Genomic DNA, 22,374 nt, shown 5'->3' on the forward strand with positions numbered 1-22,374 from the left:
AGGGACCTTGAAGAGAGACTCTTAATCAGATTATCAGCCACCACAGTTAACTGAAGAGTGCTTTCAGACATGTCCCCAGTTAGTGTGTGTGCTTCTACTGGGAATTTCAGTGCCGTATATAAAGTAAGAGAAGAGACCTGGTATAGTATAGTGGCTATGAGCTGTGAATTGGGATTGATTCTCTCTTCTCTCATGAACTCAGCAGGTAGTGTTAGAAGAGCAATTTCCTCTCTCAGTTCCCTAGCTGCAGTATAGAGATAATACTTACCTCAGAGAGTTGTTTTAAGAATTGCTTCAAGATGTTACATGTGAAGCGCTTTGCACTATTCAGATGCTAAGTATGTATTAAGATGATCAGGGCTGGCTATAGGGATGAGGCTCTGACTGTGTACACTACTACCAGAATGCTGCTTATATTAAGAGTGCAGCCACCTAATGTCTCCATCTTTACCTCTGGTGTTCTGTCACCACCATAACTAGAAAACGTAAAAAGCCTTGCTGGATCAGACCAAAAGTCCATCTAGTCCAGCATCCTAATTCCTACAGTAGCCAGCCTTTTGCCTTTGGGAAGCCATAAGCAGAAAATGAATGCAATAGCTCCCACTTTCTATTAATCCTCCAGTGACCAGTATTCAGTGAAAATTCTGTATAGCCATCGTGGTTAATAGCCATTGCTAAACCTAATACCCTTTTAAAGCCATCTCAATACATGTACTAGTTTTCTCTCTTTTTGTTTTTAACCTCACACCATGAGTTTCATGTAGGGTTGCCATATTCTGGCTTTCCAAATCTGAGTGTTTAATATGCATATTATGTAAATTGGCTTGAAAATAATTTTTGAGCAGAATAGTGACTTCACATTTTGCTCCATAACTCTGCTTCTACAAGGGCTAGAGCTTAGCTTTTCTTTCTTTCTTTTTAAATGAAAGCTGAAATCTGGGCAAATCTGGGTTGGATGCTTAAAATCTGGGTGGAACCCAGAATTTTGGTGGCCATGGCAATTCTAGTTTCATGCCATTTTTGCAAGTTGGAATATGTTTGTGTTGCTAGATAATACGAGACTTGGAACAAACTTCCAAGCTGGACCACTTGAAAACAGCAGTGCCAATGAATAGAGGGCAGGGCTGGAGGCGCTGAGCCTTGCTTACTGCTTAGGTACATAGGAAACTGCCATATACTGAGTCAGACCGTTGGTCTATCTAGCTCAGTATTGTCTTCACAGACTGGCAGCGACTTCTCCAAGGTTGCAGGCAGGAATCTCTCTCAGCCCTATCTTGGAGAAGCTAGGGAGGGAACTTGAAACCTTCTGCTCTTCCCAGAGCGGCTTCATCCCCTGAGGGGAATATCTTGCAGTGCTCACACATCATCTCCCATTCATATGCAACCAAGGCAGACCCTGCTTAGCTATAGGGACAAGTCATGCTTGCTACCACAAGACCAGCTCTCCTTTAATGCTTGATGCGACCTGTATGGGATAAATTACTCCTTTACCCTACCTAGGATACTATAGAGAATCAATATACCTAGGCTGTAGCATAATAAAAATGCATGTTTACAGTTCAATTTATGTGCACAGCATTCTTTAAATGTTGCAAATAATGTAAATACTTCCATATCTTGCAGCCTGTTAGGTATGTTGCAGTGGAATTTGTTCCTCTATCTTGGTTAATCTTCTGAAATGACCATGTTAGGATATAGTGTTCCAGGATCAAAAGCAACTTCTGCAACAGCATGAGAATAACCCTGTCACTTTCCAAAATGGGTTGGCTCAGATGTTTAGGGGCCTGGCAGTCTTCTGCATGAAATACAGCACAATAGTGGATCTCGGGATCATGCCATCTGCCTTTGCACAAATGAAATAAATTGTGGGCCAGGATTTACATAATTCATATCCACAATATGTCAGGGTGGATGGGGCGGTTTTTAAATATAATAAATAACTAAATATCCCTTTCCAGTAGGGGTAGAAATTGGGCAAATCAGGCATACATCTACAAGGACTCTATGGTCACTCGTGATTTCCTGCATGCAATAATGGGTAGGCAACTCAGTCTTCTGCCCCTTCATGTGCAGTATTAGGCCCACTAATATCTGAATCAGCTCATTTGAAGAATTCCAAAGGCTTCTTCTGTCTTTAATGATGAAGACTTAGATGAACGCTACATCTGTTGTATCATAATGATGAATTCAGAGGGTTTCTAAACTAGCAAAGAAGTAAGGTAATGATTTGATTTCATGAAATGGAACCTTGCAATAATACTACGCTAAAATTATAATCATAAACATGGTGAGAAAATGGATTACAATACAGATTGCAGTGATTTCCCCATGGTAACTGATTAATAGGAAAACATGCTTTCACTAACTGGTTGCAATGGTAGCATAGGTAAGGATAGTTGGTTAAGATTTTCTGTTCGTTGGAAATGCCAAAAAAAAAAACCACCACAAAAAAACCCCACCACTAATAAGTTTCACACAATGGAGCTCAAACATGATTAGAACTGAATATGACAAAACAAGTAACCTATCAACATTTCATGGATTCTGAAATGCAGAGAAAACTCTGGTATGAGGGACTTGGAGACAAATGAAACAATTTGATAAAGAGTGATAATCTATAGTAGGGAAAGGATTGTCGCAGAAAAGCATACACTTTACATACAGAAGATCTCAGGTTCAACCCCTGGCAAGCTCAATTAGGGCTTGGAAATATTGTACCCATCTGAAATCCCAGAGAACTGCTGCCAGTCAGTGTAGACAATACTGAGCTTGATGGACCAATGGTCTGACTCAATATAAGGCAGCTACTTCATATGCCATCTTGTTGAAGGTAAGCTTTGCAGTTGATGGAGAAGTGAGAAGCTTCCAGAGATGGTTTCTGGCTTTATTGTTGAACTGCTCTTACTGTTGAGAAATTTCTCAGTTCTTCAGCCCTGCTCTACTTCTGGGGACAGTGACTGAATGGGAGATGACAAAGGATCTGAAAGTGACTCCAAAAGCACTGAGCGGGGAAAGAAAGGCTCATTTGCTTGCACAAAGTTCAGTGTACACATTTTCTAAATCCAATAATTGGAATTTTTTTTAAAAAAAGCTTGGCGTATCTTGATGACAGAGTTGGTGTTGGGTAGAGTGTATGCCGATTCAGCGGAAAACTAGAACATTTGTGCTCAGTGTTCTGAAAATTCTAATACCTTTTTATACTAATCTGTATGTGAACAGGAGATGGTAACAAATCTATCTCGATTAATTTTATTAGAGTTCTTACTATACCACAAACAATTCTAAGTTTAAACCATTGTTTTAATTTAAAACATTATTTTTAAGTGTGTATGCCCCCTTTCTCCCTTATTTAAATGTTTCCTGATAAGTTAGTAATTAAGTTTCTATAGGAGAGTAGCTACAAGAACAGCAGTGTGCCATTCAGGCCTGAGATGGGCTATGATTACTGTGGACATGGTGCAGACATGTAGAGATAAAGGGAAAGTATCCTAATGGAAGTTACTTATTATACACTCTTGTCCCCATCCTCCAAACATACATACTTTTTTGCCAGTCAGGTGAAAGTGACAGGAAGTGATTGAGAATCATTAAGTGTCTTGACAGTGCATGTTAAAACATGATTTACTATGGGATGTATGTATGTTTACTCAGAAGTAGATCCCCCCATAATGTTCAGTTGAGATTACTCACAAGCAAATGTGTATAGGATTATACTGTTTGTAACAGTGATTTACTAGTAAGTACTGCAAGAATACATTGTAAAGCCTGCACCCAATTTTGCACCTTGCACTATTTTCAGTCTGTTTTGGAGTTCTTCAGCATGTAAGTTAGTACCTCCATGAAGCAATCACTAACTTTACCTGACCTTTACTGGTGCAGGAAGTAGCCTTAACTGTGTCAGATGACATGAAGCAACAAAGTGAACCAAGACTTAGTTTACACAGGAAATCTACCCAACAAGACTCCTATAGTACATGCATGTACTGTTGAAAAGCAATGAATGAGGATAGTAAGAAACCGGGGGAAAGCAAAACATTACAGGAAGTAGTACCAATGTGCTCTTTAAAGCATGAGTGAGCTGAAAATATTTGAATGTATTATGCAAGTGTCAACATTATTACTGATACAGGGCGGTGTGGGGCAGGGGGCCACCGGTCAAGGCATTAGGTAAAGATGACTTAAATGTGAAAAAGTCAGGACATTCAGTTGGAGCAATTCAGCCCTCAGAGGGCCCAGCCTTGACAGTGAACAACAAAGCTAACAGATTTGGTTTACAACGGGCACCTTCCTAATAATTATGAGAAATATAGAAAGCTCAGCATTAAGGTAGATATACCTGTGGGGGGGGGGGATCTTTGCAACTAAAACTTTATGTAGAAAATCTGAAGGAAATAAGACTTGTTCTTACATTGGATAAAGAATCATGTAGCACCTTAAAGCCCACTAATTGGTAACAGCATAGCGCAACGAATAAGTATCTTTTATGGCTACTCTGTCTTAAAGGTGCCATGGGGCGGTTGCGTTTGCTGCAGCAGATTAACGTGTCTAGTCTTATGGAGTCATTTTTTTGAAACCATGTCTCTGTTTAATAAGATGCAAACTTTACTGAACATAAACTTGTAAAGTTATTTTTTTATAGGACTGGTTATAGAAGCTCCCATTCTATTAGTCCTTTGCTGAGGCACAGAATTAAGGTCATTGTGTTGCCTGTTAAAAGCAGGAGCTATTCAGTTTTGTTTTTCCTGTCTGTGGCATTTTTAAATTATATCTTAACTGTAGTTAATGTTCCTTTTTCCTTTTGATAAGGCGATAGGATAAAATCAAGAGCCATGGATTCTGTTTGTTCCTGGACACTTGTATATGTGAGATTGTGTCTGACAAATTAGGTCTATCTCAGTGGGATAAACAAAGTTCTCCTTTTAAAAGCACTTCTTTATGGTTTTTCACATTATTTATTTATCATATTTTTATACCACCTGATATGTATACATCTCTAGGTGGTGTACAAAATTTAAAATATTTAAAAGTCAAAACAGATTAAAATACATAAAACAATAAAATTTAAAGCAAATTATTAAAATTCTAATTAAAAGCTTGCGAGAACAGGAGAGTCTTGAGGATCTTCCTGAAAACAAACAGAGAGGGAGCTGCTCTAATTTCAGCCGGGAGCATATTCCAAAGCACTGGGGCAGCCACAGACAAAGCCCGGTCCTGAGTCGCCACCAGACAAGCTGGTGGCAACCGTAACTAGACCTCTCCAGAACATCGTAACAGGCGGCAGGGTTCGTGACAAAAGAGGCGCTCTCTTAAATAGCCTGGACCTAAGCTGTTAAGGGCTTTATAGGTAATAACCAGCAGTTTGTATTTCACCCAGAAACATAGGCTTGAACTACCTGTGTACTAGAGAGAGGCTGGGTCCATCCAGCAACACCAGAGGCCAATATAGCTCATCATTTCCACTATTCGCCAGGGATATGTGAATGTGAAAAGCAATACAGGATGTGCCATGCTTGGTTCTTGAGATAGCCCTTCAGCTTCTTTCTTGATGAAGCAATTTTCCTGGAATGTTTTAACTAGATAAATATTTTGGTCTGTCCCTTACATCTGCCTTCAATATAAAATTGGGAGATTTCCTCATACCTGCCCTTCATAGATGACTTCTAAATCCTGTTTTATGACATATTATAGAATTAGTTGACAGTTCTATGCGTGTGTGTGTTTGCAAACACACAAATATGTATATGTATATGTATATGTATATGTATATGTATATGTATATGTATATGTATGTTCTTTTTAGATTGTGTGCCCTTTGGAAATGGAACCATTTTCTTATTCCTGTTGCTATGTAAACTACTTTGAGAACTGTTTTGTTGAAAAGTGGCATAGAGACATAGGAAGCTGCCATATACAGAGTGAGTCCATTGGTCAATCTAGCGCAGTATTGTCTACACAGACTGGCAGCAGCTTCTCCAAGTTTGCAGGCAGGAGTCTCTCAGCTTGTATCTTGGAGACGCCAGGGAGGGAACTTGGATCCTTCTGTATGCAAGCATGCAGATGCTCTTCCTAGAGTGGCTCCATCCTCTAAGGGGAATATCTTATAGTGCTTACATGTAGTATCTCATTCATATGCAGCCAGGCAGACCCTGCTTAGCAAAGGGGACAATTCATGCTTGCTACCATAAGACCAGGATGATAGATAACTTTCCTCTTTCACATCTTACCTTTTTAATAATACATTTTGAGATCCAGAGCTGAAAAATATTTATGCCCCTTAAGTTGAGAGCAGTTATTCCATTTAATGAACAATCTAAGCAGCAATATTTGTTATTGGTATCATTTCTGGCCAATCAGCACACTGTCTATATAGTTAGTTCTCCTAAACGTACCCATTGCTAATCCCATTTGTGGCAGCTCTCGCAAGAGCAGGTAACTGGGGATAGACTGGAAAGAGAGACAACTGCAGCAGGCCAGCCTGGCCCTGGCCCAGTCAGCCGGAGGAGGCGGTGGCAGGCCGGCCTGGCCCAGCCACCCGCTGGGAGGAGGAGGTGGTGGGCCAACCTGGAGGGGGTGGGAGGAGGTGGCGGGCCGGTGAAAGTGTGGGGTTTGGGTGGAGAGGAAGCGGGCCAGCCTGCCAGAAGGCATGGGGGGAGTGTGCCTGAGAAGCCGGGGGAGGGGGAGCAGCCAGCCAGAAAGCCGGGCATGTCGGCATAGTGGTGGTGGGGAACAGTAACTGTGGGTGGGCCAGCCGGAGGCGCAGATTCTCTGTGCCCGGCCCAGCTAGTATTGCAGTATTGCATAAGGGTTATACATATTGTATATTTTCCTCATTATGGTTACATTAATTACATTAATAAGTTTAAGGTGTTTTTTTTTAATTTTAAAAGAACTAAATTTGCATTAGTCATACGTATTTCTGTCTCTAGTGCTTCAGAACCACGCACAGCTGGCCTGGAAGAGGCAGATCAACTGCCGTTGCCAGGAGAACAAGGTATAAATTTGGATAACACTGGACATAAACTTCCGGACTTCACAAACAGGCCACCAGGTGATGAGCATATTTGCGTGATGGTTTTGGTGATCAGCATATTTGTCTTAATATACTTAGTTAATAGAGTCTTTAGTTTTATAGGCTACTACTTTGTTTTGCAAACCTAAGGTAGATTACATAATCTAAATCAATATTCAAGTAAATAATAGTATTGGGGGTATTTCTGGTGCTTCAGGGAAGTTGTCTTGACTGTTAACACTGGCTGACATTCTAATGCAGTGTAAATACCCCAGGAAGATGCATACTTGCTTCTGAGAACTTCCCTGTTGGAGTGTGCATTTGTGTGTGATTTTTACTCTGAGCCTGCTGAAAATATGTCCCCGAGGGTCACTCAGGGACATATTTTTGGAAGGCACAGCAGTGCACTTTGAAGGCAAGGAAGATCACACACGTGCACACACAGTGCATCCTTGCTTTTTTAGTCAGGATGTCAGCCACTAATCTTAAATGATTTTATAAAAAAAACCCATCTGCAGCAAGAACATGAAGGGCTACATCACGTGTTCCTGCAGTATACATTATGTGTGAGCACACATATCTCAGTACATGCTTTGTTTTCATCATGGTTACGCACTGAAGAGAGCTGCAACTGGTCCCAGCTCCTCACCACATATTTATGTGGTGTAAAAAATAGTGAACTGAGAGGATCTCAGATTCTGGGACACACCATAAGTAACTGTAGCATGTCATCTGGTCCTGAGTTGGTGACTATACAGTGCGGTGGCAAAGCCTTGTTTTAAATGCGTGTTGAACTGTCATATATAATTTCCCCCAGAGACTTACACTTAAGCTTTTTAATATGCAGTTGCATCATAATTTAAAAGTGTCTTTTTAATTTTTCTGTTTTTTCATTCCACTGATATCCAAATTCTGCAGAGAATAGGTTCGGTATATAAATCGAATGAATGAATAAACAAATTAAATAGATCTCATAAATAATGGTAATTCAATACAATTTTGAAATATTTAAAAGCATAAGAAGAATTCTGCTAGATAAGATTAAGGGTCTATGTACTCTGGCATCCTGTTTTCTACAACAGCTAGCCCTTCATTGTAAGGCCCAGTGGCGACCCCCATCAACCCTAATTGCATCGCGCTGACTAATTGTTTGTTGGGTCTATGTGAAGCTTTATCCAAAGCTGAATACTCTGCACAGTCTCCCTAGCACCATGTCGAGATGACCATTCTCACCATGCAGTGTGCACTTTGTCCAGTGCTGGGAGCGGGGGCACTCCTTTAAGGGAAACTCAGCCATCTTGGAAGTCATGCATGGACTGGTGGGAAATAAAGCCTTTCCTGGGGCTTTCCTCATAGAGCTCTTAAGAGAAACTCAGAAGAGTGCACTGCTGTGCGAAGTTCAGTGCAGTGGGAAATGGCTCTCACACTGAAAGTTTTTTTACCAAAGTGGCCCTACTTGGAAAATAGTGAAGATCACTGAGCTTGCCAGTGCTTTCAAGGCAGCTCACAAAAAGCCAACACTCCTCCTCTATTGTTCATGCCCGCCCAGCAACCACAGTTCAGAGGCACACTCCTCTGAATCTAGGGTTCATTTTAGATTGTAAAGGCTAATAGTTGTTGATGGAACTATCTCCCAATTTGCAGACATCTGATAAAGGGATGTTAGTCATAAAGATAAACTATAGGATGCCTATTTCCATGAATTTGTCTAATCCCCTTTTAAATCCATCCATGGCTATTGCCACATCTTGTGGCAGTAAATGCTATAAGTGAATTATGTTATGGGTAAAGAAATCCTTTCATCTACCCTGAAATTACTACCAATAATTCCACTGGGTGACCCCAACTTCTAGTATTATGAGAGAGGGAAGATATGTCTCCCTCTGCAATTTCTCTACACTGTATCTCTCTCTATCGTTCAGTCGTGTCCGACTCTCGGTCACTCTATAGATCAATGCACTCCATGCCATCCTATCTCGTAGAGCTTCCTTTAATTCCCAGAGATGTACGTTTGGGTGGGGTATAAATTTAATAAATAAAAGATTCCGCCATGTTCATTCCACTGTCATTTTTTATAATATCCAGCCACCAAGTACCAGGCCATCCCCATCTCCTTCTCCCGCTGATTATTCACAGCATAATTGTCTTTTCGAGTGAATCAGCTCGCATGACACGACCAAAATATGTCAGTCTACACTGTATATAATTCTATAAATATTACATCTCCCCTTGCCCTGCTTTATTCAGCTTTTTCTAAAGTAAAAAGCCCCAAATGCTCATTGGATTTTCTCCTAGAGAAGGTGGTCCAACCCTTAAATTGTTTTGCTTGTCTCTTTCTGTAGCTTTTCCAGCTCTACAATATTCTTTTTTGAAATGGGGTGGCCAGAACCATACATAATATTCCTAATGAAGCTGTGTAATAGTTTATTATATAATAGAGACTTGTTTATTCATTTGCTATGCCACCCTTCATTCTAGGACCTAGGGTGGTGTACACCAATCTAAAAGCATCACCACTTGTGATACACTTGTGATTCAATCAATTTCTTCATTTTATTTCCTTATTCCCCGTTACCCCAAGGTGTACTGGCTGGTTAGTCATTGCCATTTCAGATTCCATCAATGCATACATATAGAATTTTTTGCTTCATTTTGCATCATTTTACACTTACATTGGGTCTCACTTGCCATTTTGTGGCCCACTTACAGAGTTTGAGAGATCCTTCTGGAGCCCTTCGCAGTCTGGGTTTTTACCATCCTAAATAATTTGTTGTCAACCACAGACTTGGCTACTGTTGACTCCAGATCACTTATGAATGATTCTAATGCTGCTCCTTGGGGAGACTCAACTTCTTCTGTCCTCTAGGAGAACTGTAATTTACTCCTCCTCTAATTCTTATTACTGTAGTAGGGCTGTGTGGACCGGCTTGAGATTGAGCCGGTTTGCAGTTGAACTGGTCGGACTTGAGGGTGAGCCCTCAAGCTGGACCAGAACCGGTTCGGCTCAAGGTCGACTCGAAACCCACCCACCCACCCCGGGGCCAGCTCAGGGCTGGTTCGAGGGTTCTACCATTTTGTTTTTCAAAAACTAGAACACTGCCAGGTCCAGCAGTCTCAGTGTGTGTGTGTGTGTGTGTGTGTGTGTGTGTGTGCGCGCGCACCACGGGGTGCATGTGTCTGCAGTCTCCCGCTCCCCCTGGTCCTCTTAAGGGCCCTTCTGGCCAGTTTGGGGCCCTTCTGGCCCTTTCTTCTGTGGTAGTGGTCATTTTGGAGGCCATCGCGCATACACTCTGGCCATTTGTGTGGCCTGGGTTGACCGAAACAGCCCTTAGAGGTTTGGGGGGAGGCTGGTGGCGAGAGAGGGAGACTGCAGAGACCTGTGGCAGCATCCCCCCACCAGACCCAGTGGTAAGTTGTATGTATAAATAAATGAAAAATGAAACAATAATTAAAAAAACCTTAGAACGCCCAGCTTGAATTCCAGCCAGGAGGTTTGTTCAGGGGCATAAAACCAAACACGCCCTGTTCAGTTGAAAACTGATTTTGTGCACGGCTCTATTTATTAGTTAAGTTACTGATTCATAAGAGGCCATGTTGTTTTAGTTTAACATCTGTATTGTGCAAATTAGATAACTGGTCTGTAATTTCCTGGCTATCACCATGATCCCTCATTAAAAATAGGTGTGTTATTTGGCTACCTTAGAAGCCTTTGATAAGTACGCCCTTTTAAGTGACAATGAATATTTCTGATAAATGTTTCTTTCTGTCTGTCTGTCTGTAGGTTACCCTTCTCAATCAATGGAACAAAGATCCCTTCAGCAAATGCCACCTCAGCTTTTGCAACATGGGGGGCAGCAGCAACCACCACCTACACCACAACAGACACAGTCGCAGCAGCAACAGCAGATGATGATGATGCTCATGATGCAACAGGATCCAAAATCTGTCAGGCTTCCTGTTACTCAAGGTGTCCATCAGCCTCGTGGCCCTCTAAATGTAGAGACACAAAGAATACCAATGCAGCAGGGAGGCAACATGTCAGTTATGGTTAGCCTGCAAGGTCCTGGTTCAGTGCCTCCATCTCCTGATAAGCAAAGAGCTTCTATGCCAAACAATCCACCTTTGGTGAATAGTGCGCGAAAGATGGTGTACCAAGATAATGCACAGAATCCTACTAATTCTCCACTTGGAGAAGTTCCATCCATGCCCTCTGTTTTGGAAGGAAATGGGTCTGAAGCCCCTCCAGCATCAGGGGTTCAAAATAATATAGCGTCCCATTTAGTTGTTTCACAAAACCAGTTAATGATGGCGGGGCCCAAACCTGGACCTTCTCCAATGTCTGCTCCTCAGGGTGCAAGCCCTCAACAGCAATCTAATTCTCTTCCTGGCCCTCATCCACACCATTTTCAAAGTGTTGCCACCACATCGCAAACATCAAGGCCCAAAACACCAAACAGGGCAAGTCCAAGACCATACTATCCTCAGACTCCCAATAATCGTCCACCAAGCACAGAGCCATCAGAAATAAGTTTATCTCCAGAGAGGCTCAATGCTTCTATTGCAGGTCTCTTTCCTCCTCAGATTAATATTCCTTTGCCTCCTAGGCCTAATCTTAACAGGGGATTTGATCAACAGGGTCTTAATCCAACCACTTTGAAAGCCATTGGGCAAGCACCCTCAAATCTCACAATGAACAGTCAGTCAAGTTTTGTGTCTCCACAGACACATAAGTTGGACTCTCTGGCTATTAATTCAGGAAAGCAAACCAATGCTGGAGGGGCAAAGCGAGCCAGTCCAAGTAACAGTAGAAGGTCCAGTCCTGGATCCAGCAGGAAAACTACACCAAGCCCTGGAAGGCAAAACTCAAAGGCGGCCAAATTAGCTTTGACACCACAACAGAATTCTGCACTCATGCAGAACATGGACTTGCAAAGAAGCATGATGGTTGGTCCACCTTCTTTACAAACACCCATGCCTGGAAGTTTTCAGAATAATGGCATGTTAAGTGCTCAGAACCCTGCAATCCCTGTATCTATTATGACTGGTATTCCTGAAGATAAAGAGAGCTTCAGTGCCCCTCAAGACAGCACATGCCAGAATACACAGGGTGTTGCAATGAACAAAGATCAGCGTAACATAGAGTTGAAAGGTGTTCCCAGTCAAGAAATCAAAATACTAGTCCATGAAGAGCAACAGAAAAGAGAGGCCCCTCTTGTGGACTCAAACAAGCTTCCCAGTCTGGAAGAAAGTAAGACTCTTCTTTCTCCAGCTATGAGGGAGGCACCAACATCCTTAAGTCAACTTCTTGACCATTCTGGAGCGCCTAATGTAACCATCAAGCCTCTGGGCCTCTCTGGCCTTGATGTTCCTCCAGCAGTGACTTGTGCAGAAGAATTTAAAAAGATTTCTGCCATTCCTCCTTCCCAACAAGATCCCTCTTCTAGCAAAGATCCTGCTTGCTCACTAAGTTTATCGCAGAGTACTGAAGTGTGTTCAACTCCAGTGCAACAAGACCTGGGAGACTCACATTCAAATGTTTCTCAGAATATTCCTCCAGTTATCCAGAGGCCTGTTAGCTCTGCATCTATTTCTACATCACTCCCACCCAGTCAGATAACAGTATTTGTAACTTCTAACCCCATTACATCATCTTCTAACACGTCAGCATCATTGCCTTCTCACTTGCAGCCTACGTTAATGCCTACTGTTGTCACCATGCCTAATGTGAGTAATAAAGTTATGACTTCCGAAGGACAGACAGTAGTTCAGTCTAGTGCTCGGCCCCAATTCATTACTCCAGTTTTTATAAATTCATCCTCAATAATTCAGGTTATGAAAGGGTCTCAGCCAAGTACAGTTCCTGCAACCCCAATGACTTCTAGTTCTAATTTAATGCCACAGTCTGTTGCAGTTGTTGGCCCTTTGCATTTATCCCAGAATATAAAGTTCTCTTCCGGGCCTGCCCCTCCTAGTGCATCATCTAACACACCTGTCTCAAGCATGCCAACAAGCCGGTCACTGGTTATTAATTCATTGGCAACTCCTATTCAGCTTCCTTCTCCCTCATCAACAGCTTCTTCAAGCACCTCTTTGCATCCTTCAATTCAACAAGTCAAAGATTTCAATCCAGAGGAGAAGAGTTCTCAGACGTGTGCCTCTACTGATCCATGCTCTGTAGCAACCACACAATCTGGAGCTGTGGTTTCCCCACCTCGTGCACATAGCCCTGGATCTTCTGTCAACAGACGAAGTCCAGTTTCCTCTACTAAGGGAAAGGGAAAGGTGGACAGAATCGGTCAGTTTTTGCTGACAAAAGCATGCATGAAAGTCACAGATTCTCTTGAGAAAGGAGAAGAACAATATTCCATCGAGGGAGAAGTGGAAGACCAGGGACAAGAGATTTCAATTCCAAACAGTGTGGAAGCAGAACAGTTACCTGTAGATCTAAAAGATAACACTATGGCACCTCCTGCATCCACTCTTTCAAAACAAAGCACTTCTGGGACTAGCCATTTAAATGTTAGTACGGCTGCTACTGTTTCTGCCTCTGTCTCTCTAAGCTTACCTAGCAGCACTTCTTCCACGAATGTACTCTCAGTAGTAACCACTCCAGTGATATCTGACATCATATCCACAATTCCAAGCACTAATGGTAACCCTGGTAGTTTACCAGCAGAGCCAGTTGGGATTGGACCAGATGATGAGAAAGCAGAAGTCCATCATGAATTACCACAGAATATGGGTATGTACTTCACCCTTCCTGCCACTGAGAAAAAAACTCTTTGGAAGTATGTATGTTTTGTCTTTAGGAACATGTATCAGAGATGTTCTGAGGAGGAGGGGAGAGGGAGGAACAGGTTTTCGTGTGTAGGTTCTTTCGCTCCCCCCATCTCTCTTGTCTCTCCCCCCCCCCCCCCGCCTGTGACCTGGAATAATGCAATTGAAAAGTTTGGGGAACATTGAAAAAAAACTTGTATGAAATAGTTTCTTTCAGAATAAATAAAATGCTCTTAAAGCCATGTTTTAAAATAATTGCTACACACCCAATTCATGCTGCTGCAACTTTATTAAGTCTAAAATTCAAAGCTGGTAATGGTAGTGATGATAGCATTGCTTCTGTATTTGGCTGGATTACTAAGCAAACACTCCTCTTAGAAAAATACTGGAAAAGTGCCTTCAAATGTTGCAGAATGGAAAAGATTTTCAGGTATCTGGAGTGTGCCAAGCATATTGCTCCTGCAGCATGGTAAAGGTAAAGTGTGCCTTCGAGTCAGTGTCGACTCCTGGTGACCACAGAGTCCTGTGGTTGTCTTTGGTAGAATGCAGGAGGTGTTTACCATTGCTTCCTCCCATGCAGTATGAGATGATGCCTTTCAGCATCTTTCTATATTGCTGCTGCCTGATATAGGTGTTTCCCAAGAGCTTTTTATACCACACAGCCTCTGACCACTCTTGCTCCCAGATGCCTAAATCCTCTCCAAGTGAAGTAAACAAATGAATATTAGTTCCTCACTTGTGCACACACATTTTCAAAATAACATGTGGAAAGTGCTAAAAAGCTTTTTCCAGTTAATCCAAGGCTTCCATTTTCTGAAGTTCATAAAGCTCAGAGTGAAAATTCAGAATTGGAAGCTATGGAACTTTCACACACTGAATAGAAAAATAAATTATATATTTGGCACATGGAACTAGCTGCACAATATTTTGCTGTGCACAGTACTGCACAGTAGTTTGCATCCTGGCCCATATATTCTCATTCCACTAAATGAAATGCTTATGTAATGATCGGATAAGAGTAAATTGCATTCAAATGCTTAAAGGGAGATTGTGAATAGCCTCTTCTGTTCCAGACCATATATAATAACTGCTGGGTCATGTTACTCCATTAGGACTTGGAGAACTAATGAAGGCTTCAGTTGTAGTCTAAAAATGTGGGTATTAAATTGTTTGTAGCTGCCTCCTTATGAAATACTTTTTATAATGGATGGAATAGTAGTATACAGTCTGTGTATGTTTCTTGATTTGGGGAATGAATTTAATATGGTTTTTCAAATTATAACTGGCATTTAATCTGGATAAAATTGGTATTTTTAAGAAATTGGTCAAAATTGATGTTGACCAACATGTTCTGCAGCTTTACAAGGGCAGGCCAAGAGGGTCTGCCCTAGTTAGGGCTGATATGGAACTCAGTCAAAGCTTTGCTGTGTGGGGGGAAGGGGAGTGACTTCTCTCCTTCCAGCAGTACATTTTGACTTTCAGAAGTATGTGTCTGATGGTCATGCGGCCTTCAGGGACATAATTCTGGAAGCCAAAAGGTACTTTTGGAGGGAGGGGAGAATAGTAAAAATCACACTCCCCTCTCCTTGCACATGCGATGGGCTTGCATGGCAAGCCTTTGGCAGAGCTCAACAGCAGCTGCTCTGTAATGATGCATCTCTTGTTCCACCATTGTAACTCTGCAGTACACAATGGTCACATTAAATAATAGTCATCCATTTATCAGAGAAGGAAAATACCTAAAACTGTTGATTGGTAAGAAACTAAACTTTCATTCAATAGCTGTTTTTTTGCTTTACCCTAGCAGAGTAGTTAGATCTCTTTTCTTCTCTTATCCTCTAACATCGGGTTACTTCCTAAACCCCAATCTATACTGTTAACCTTGATCTGCTAGTAATAAATATCAAAGTTGTCTTTAATATAGTAATCCTCTAGGCTGGAATATTGCAATGTGTTCTGTGGGGCTGCCTTTGTACGTAGTCCGGAAACTACAGTTGGTCCAAAATACGGCAGCCAGGTTGGTCTCTGGGTCATCTAGAAGAGACCATATTACAGGTGAAACTCGAAAATTAGAATATCGTGCAAAAGTTCATCAATTTCAGTAATGCAAATTAAAAGGTGAAACTGATATATGAGATAGACGCATTACATGCAAAGCGAGATAAGTCAAGCCTTAATTTGTTATAATTGTGATGATCATGGCGTACAGCTCATGAGAACCCCAAATCCACAATCCCAGAAAATTAGAATATTACATGAAACCAATAAAACAAGGATTGTCAATAGAACAATATCGGACCTCTGAAAAGTATAAGCATGCATATGTATTCAGTACTTGGTTTGGGCCCCTTTTGCAACAATTACTGCCTCAATGCGGCGTGGCATGGATGCTATCAGCCTGTGGCACTGCTGAGGTGTTATGGAAGACCAGGATGCTTCAATAGTGGCCTTCAGCTCTTCTGCATTGTTTGGTCTCATGTCTCTCATCCTTCTCTTGGCAATGCCCCATAGATTCTCTATGGGGTTCAGGTCAGGCGAGTTTGCTGGCCAATCAAGCACAGTAATCCCATGGTCATTGAACCAGGTTTTGGTACTTTTGGCAGTGTGGGCAGGTGCCAAGTCCTGCTGGAAAATGAAGTCAGCATCCCCATACAGCTTGTCTACGGAAGGAAGCATGAAGTGCTCCAAAATCTCCTGATAGACAGCTGCGTTGACCCTGGACTTAATGAAGCACAGTGGACCAACACCAGCAGATGACATAGCTCCCCAAATCAACACAGACTGTGGAAACTTCACACTGGACTTCAAGCATCTTGCATTGTGTGCCTCTCCATTCTTCCTCCAGACTCTGGGTCCTTGGTTTCCAAATGAGATGCAAAAGTTGCTCTCATCAGAAAAGAGGACTTTGGACCACTGAGCAACAGACCAGTTCTTTTTTTCTTGAGCCCAGGTAAGACGCTTCTGACGTTGTTTGTTGTTCAGGAGCAGCTTGACAAGAGGAATACGACATTTGAAGCCCATGTCCAGGATCCGTCTGTGTGTGGTGGCTCTTGATGCACTAACTCCAGCCTCAGTCCACTCCTTGTGAAAGTCCCCAACACTTTTGAATGGCCTTTTCCTGACAATCCTCTCCAGGCTGCGGCCATCACTGCTGCTTGTGCACCTTTTTCTTCCACACTTTTCCCTTCCACATAACTTTCTATTAATGTGCTTTGATACAGCACTTTGGGAACATCCAACTTCTTTTGCAATTACCTTTTGAGGCTTTCCCTCCTTATGGAGGGTGTCAATGATGGTTTTCTGCACAACTGTCAAGTCAGCAGTCTTTCCCATGATTGTGATTCCTAATGAACCAGACTGAGAGACCATTTAAAGGCTCAGGAACCCTTTGCAGGTGTTATGGATTGATTAGCTGATTGGAGTGGGACACCTGGAGCCTAGACTGTTGAACCTTTTCACAATATTCTAATTTTCTGGGATTGTGGATTTGGGGTTCTCATGAGCTGTACGCCATGATCATCACAATTATAACAAATTAAGGCTTGACTTATCTCGCTTTGCATGTAATGCGTCTATCTCATATATCAGTTTCACCTTTTAATTTGCATTACTGAAATTAATGAACTTTTGCACGATATTCTAATTTTTCGAGTTTCACCTGTATTCCTATGTTGAAAGAACTACACTGGCTGTCGATAAGTTTCTGGGCAAAATACAAGGTGGTGGTTATTACCTATAAAGCCCTAAACAGACCTTAGGCCCTGGGTATTTAAGATAACATCTTCTTCACCAAGAGCCCCACCGCCTGTTAAGATCAGAGGTTCATCTGTGGTTGCTGCCAACTTGTTTGGTGGCTACTCGGGAACGGGCCTTCTCTGTTGCTACCCCTGGACTTTGGAATGCACTCCCTGTTGAAATAAGAGCCTCCCCATCTCTGGTATCTTTCATAAAGGCACTGAAGACACATTTATTCACCTGGGCTTTTAATTAGTTTTATGGTTTTAAATTTTTAATGTTAGTTTTAATGATTTTAATGTTTAAATGATTTTAATTGTTTGATTTAGTTTTGATTTTAATTGTTTTTTTATTTTGATGTAAACTGCCCTGAGCCATTTTTGGAAGGCTGGTATATAAATCAAATACATACATACATGCATGCATGCAATTAATATGTATAATTGGCATTCCAGAACATCTATGTTTAGACCGTGGTTATACTTTAAAATTTTCTTAAAAGATGTGAAAGATTTTTAAAAGTGACATATTGTTTTCAAAGATGTTTATCTACCTTGTTTATGTTGGTGCTCTTAATAAGTCACCCCTCCATCAGTTTTCTGTTCTATACAGTTTTCCAGAGTTGGACCATTCATAGTTTGCAGTGTAAGACAGAACATTATAAACATACTTTGTTATTGCTTAAGTGATTTTGTAGGTAATTGTCTTATATTTCCCTTTTTCCTTATGTTGGAGAAAAATTAATTTTAACATCCTCTACCCTGGTTTTAGGATCTTCAGCCCAGACTCCAGTTGCAACACAAGAAAGTGCTGTTCAACGCACAGGTACATCTTACTATAGATATATGGTGTAAAAATTCACGAGGGGATGTATGCATGCATAAAACTCTCCTTACATTTTGGGCTTGTTCTGGCAGTACGTCCCCCAGCACACATGATCAAGAAGATTTTATTTTTATTTTTACATATATATTCCACTCTTTCTCAAAGGAGCCTGGAATGTTTGTACATGGTTATGTTTATGCTCACAACAACTCTGTGAGGTAGGTTAGGCTGACAGATAAGTGACTGGCCCAGAGTCGCCCAGTGAATTTTATGGCAGAATGGAGATTTGAACCTGGGTCTCCCCATCCTAGTCCAACCCTCTAATTGCTACAGCAGACTTGCTGTGTATAATAGAAAACAAAAGTAGCAAATTAAGAAGTTAAAATCCATTAGATATGAGCTACAAATAAAACATTTTAAAAGCCTCTATAAAAAGATGAGTATATAGCTGTTCTGTAAGAACGCTGAGGGACGGAGCATAGTACATATATAGGGGCCAGTCGGTGGAACAATTTGGCTTGATTTGATTTGATTTCTATACCGCCCTTCCAAAAATGGCTCAAGGCGGTTTACATTAAAACAAAACTAAAATCAATTAACTATTAAAATCAAAAACTGTAAAAACAACATGAAATCATTATTAAAACAATTAAAACAGTTTGTAAAACCCTGGAAAACCAGGCCAAACCTTTACAATTTAAAAACCCTGGGAGGCCAGGCCAAACAGATAGATCTTATGGGCTCTCCTGAAGGCCAATAATCAACTCAGATTATGGATTTCTGCTGGGAGTGCATTCCGCAGCCCAGGAGCAGCTACAGGGAAGGCCCACCTCTGAGTTGCCAGCAGACGTGTTGGTGGTAACTGAAGATGGACCTCCTCAGATGACCTTAATGTGTGGTGGGGATTGTGCTGAAGAAGGCATTCTCTAAGATAGCTTGGACCTAAGCTATTCAGGGCTTTAAAGGTAATAACCAGCACTTTGTATTTTGCCCAGAAACATATCAGCAGCCAGTGCAACTGTTTCAAAACAGGCATAATATTGTCTCTCCGGGTTGCCCCAGAGATAAATCTGGCTGCCACATTTTGAACTAATTGAAGTTTCTGAACTATGTACAAAGGCAGCCCCACATAGATCACATTGCAATAGTTAAGCCAGGAGGTTACCAACTGGTGCACCACTGTTTTGAGGTCATATGGATGCAGCTGCTGAATCAGCTGAAGCTGATAGAAAGCACTCCGGGCCATAGCCTCCATTTGAGATACCAGGGTGAGGCCTGGGTCCAGGAGTACTCCCAAGCTCCATACCAGCTCCTTCCGGGGGAGTGCAACCCCATCCAGCACAGGAAGGTCTAACACATGCAGTAAAGGGAAATGCTAGGAGGGCGTTGGGATGTTCTGACAAACACACTCTTGGCACATCCCTTCCAGATTGTGTGTGCTGAGGAATGTCATTTGAACCAGTGCTTTGTGCTCTTGCACAATTGTGTTTAACTTCTATATTGAACCAGATGGCAGTTTTTAGTTGTAATGGTATTGCACCAAAGAGTTCAAAAAAATCATTTATTATTAGTAGGGTGGGATAGCTTGACATTGCTCAGTACAAGGAAGTGTAATGTGATAATTACTGCTGTGTTTATGCATAAATTATTTTAGAAGATGGAGTTGGAGGTATTGAGGGAGGTTAGGGAATATTAGAAAATAAACATGCATTTTACAGAAAATGTATTTGTGATGGGGCACCTTTTTCTCCAGAGAATAAGCTTGAGGACAGAAGTATATTTGGCCACACAATCTGACCCCTTCTCAAGTTGTCAGTCTCCATAATAAAGTTGGCATCATCTAACAGTGAGAGAATCATAGTTGCAGAGCCCATGTACTCAGTTTCTGTGGAGCATTAACTACAAAATCCAAAAACCACATGTAACATTAAGTTGTATAATACCCCAATTTCTCACAGATTATAAACTTTTTTTCTTTTAGAAGTTGGCAAGCTTCTTCACACCTTTTGGTTACAGCTTGGTAGAGTTGCAATTCATCCAGTTTCCACTTGACTTCCAGCCCTTTATTTTTTTGAATATTTGCATGTGGTTGTGATCAAATAACTTGCATGCACTATATTGTACCTTTTTAGCTAATTCCCAATTAAAAGTCAGACCTGGATTTTTCTTGTATATATGCTTTAGCAGCAGATTAGAGACACTGGCTTGTTTTCTCTTTCAGAACTGGAAGCAAATTCTGCAACTATCACTGGCCTTACGTAAGTGATTACAGAATGACAATAAAGAATTAGTAGTCTCTTAATATGTGTGTTTTACTTTGTGTTTCATAAATTTAAAGATTCTTTATTTTGGAGTTTCTCTCTTTTCATGGCCATCTTTGGGTTTTTCTTTGTAGCAATCAGCTTAGAAAAGGGGGAAAATATTGGTTGAGGGCTACTTCTTGCAAAGATATGCACATGTATTTCATTTTGCACCCTGCAGTTATTCTACTTATTGGCATAAGTTAGGCTTATAAAATGCAAGAGCGTTTCTTCTTTTGCATTTTATACACATATACGAGAGCTGTGTGTTAAGTAATATAAAGAGCCACCTTGAAATTCTGTGTGATAAGGCATTTTATTAGGCTCTTATTCCTGTTGGAGCTAGGACCCTGGCAGCATCAGCTCTCAGTATCAATGTCATAATGACCACTGGGGGTTTGGGGGATCATGGATAAAAGTGCTGGACTCCTCCCCTCTAAGTTTTTCCAGTATTAGTTTCCATTTTGTCTCTCCAGAGATGGCTGTTTGTTGCAAACCCAGGCCCAAATAATTACAGGGCACATGTAGTTAGAAAAAACTTGGGCTACTTTATTGAATATTTACAAAACCTGCAACAAGGAATCTTAACTAAAGTGCAGGTATGCTCTGTGTGGGTCAATCTCATACGAGGTATGCCCACAGGAGGGGGAAGGACCAGGCTTTGATTTGGCTCAGTACCCAGTCCGAACCTCTTCTCTACCACGAGGTTACCCCCATCAAGGAGATGCATGCCAGCCCACCTCAACCCATATCGCGAGGCACTGAGCAGCGTTTGCTGGAATGCATCCGAGTGGGACGGATCCAGCCTGAGAGTCGCAAGATCACCAAGCTTTCCTCTGTATTCCCACTCACCATAATGGTCCTCCAGCCCAATAGCAATGTAAATCAACCTACCCTGACCCGCACTCATCCACAAAGTGGCCATTTAACCCCAGGGACTGCCTTAATGAAATCAGTGAGAAGTAGGCGAAAAAAGGCCCCAACATTAGCCAATCAGTTGAGACCCAAAAAAATTCCTACTTGGCCCCAATGGTGACTGGAATAGCCCTCATTGAGTCCAGGGCCGGGTTGGACGGTGCCTGCCCATAGAACAACTGAAAGACAAAGCAAAGGAGCTAACTGCTTAGGCAGCTGCTCCTTGCACGTGATTGGTCTGCTGGTGTCTTGTGCCGGGGGTCTAAAATAGCAGCTCGCATGCCCATCTTTCAGGCTGGGCCCGCAACTCCATCCGCTGCTTATCCCATATCCCCGCTAATGCAGCAGAAGGGGTGGGGAGCGGCTTTTTGCTCTCTCTCTTCAGCTGAAATTAAGCTGCAGGCTTTTTCACAATCATTTGTAACCTTTTCTTTAAACAAATCCTTGTAGTTCTTCAATAATGAAGAACTGTTTCAAGACCTCTTACTTTGCTTCTAACCTTTTCTAACTGCCATTCTTCCCCTATAAAGGATTATTGGGCCCAGGAGCCAGTAAATAAAAGAGAAAAACCTAGAGAGTTAAATAGAAAGCAAAGCAAAGAGAATAGCTTTGAAAATGGAGACTGCACAAGGATCCTAAATGACTGAAAAGTTGCAAGGTCCTGAGTACAAGCTCTGGTCTTTCAAGATGGAGATTCTTCTCAAGAGTCATGGACTTGGCAGTGTTCTGCACACCTAACGTCCTGCAGATGCAGGAAAGGAGCAGAAAGAATGGGACAGAGTAGATGAAAAGGCATCAGGAATTATTTGCTTG

General features: G+C 41.7%; 1 protein-coding gene across 7 annotated transcripts in view; it reads left to right on the forward strand.

Moving 5' to 3' along the window:
- NCOA6 (nuclear receptor coactivator 6) overlaps positions 1-22,374 on the forward strand; it is an 82,950-nt gene that overhangs the window by 46,119 nt on the left and 14,457 nt on the right. For all 7 annotated transcript variants that reach the window (XM_053246010.1, XM_053246008.1, XM_053246014.1 and 4 more), the window contains 4 exons: positions 6,927-7,048; positions 10,791-13,751; positions 18,293-18,346; positions 20,568-20,604. In XM_053246010.1, coding sequence (XP_053101985.1) covers positions 6,927-7,048; positions 10,791-13,751; positions 18,293-18,346; positions 20,568-20,604 — 3,174 coding nt within the window. The remainder of the gene's footprint in view (positions 1-6,926; positions 7,049-10,790; positions 13,752-18,292; positions 18,347-20,567; positions 20,605-22,374) is intronic.

The sequence above is a fragment of the Hemicordylus capensis genome, chromosome 4 (genome assembly GCF_027244095.1).
Source record: "Hemicordylus capensis ecotype Gifberg chromosome 4, rHemCap1.1.pri, whole genome shotgun sequence".
In the NCBI taxonomy this organism is placed as follows: domain Eukaryota; kingdom Metazoa; phylum Chordata; class Lepidosauria; order Squamata; family Cordylidae; genus Hemicordylus; species Hemicordylus capensis.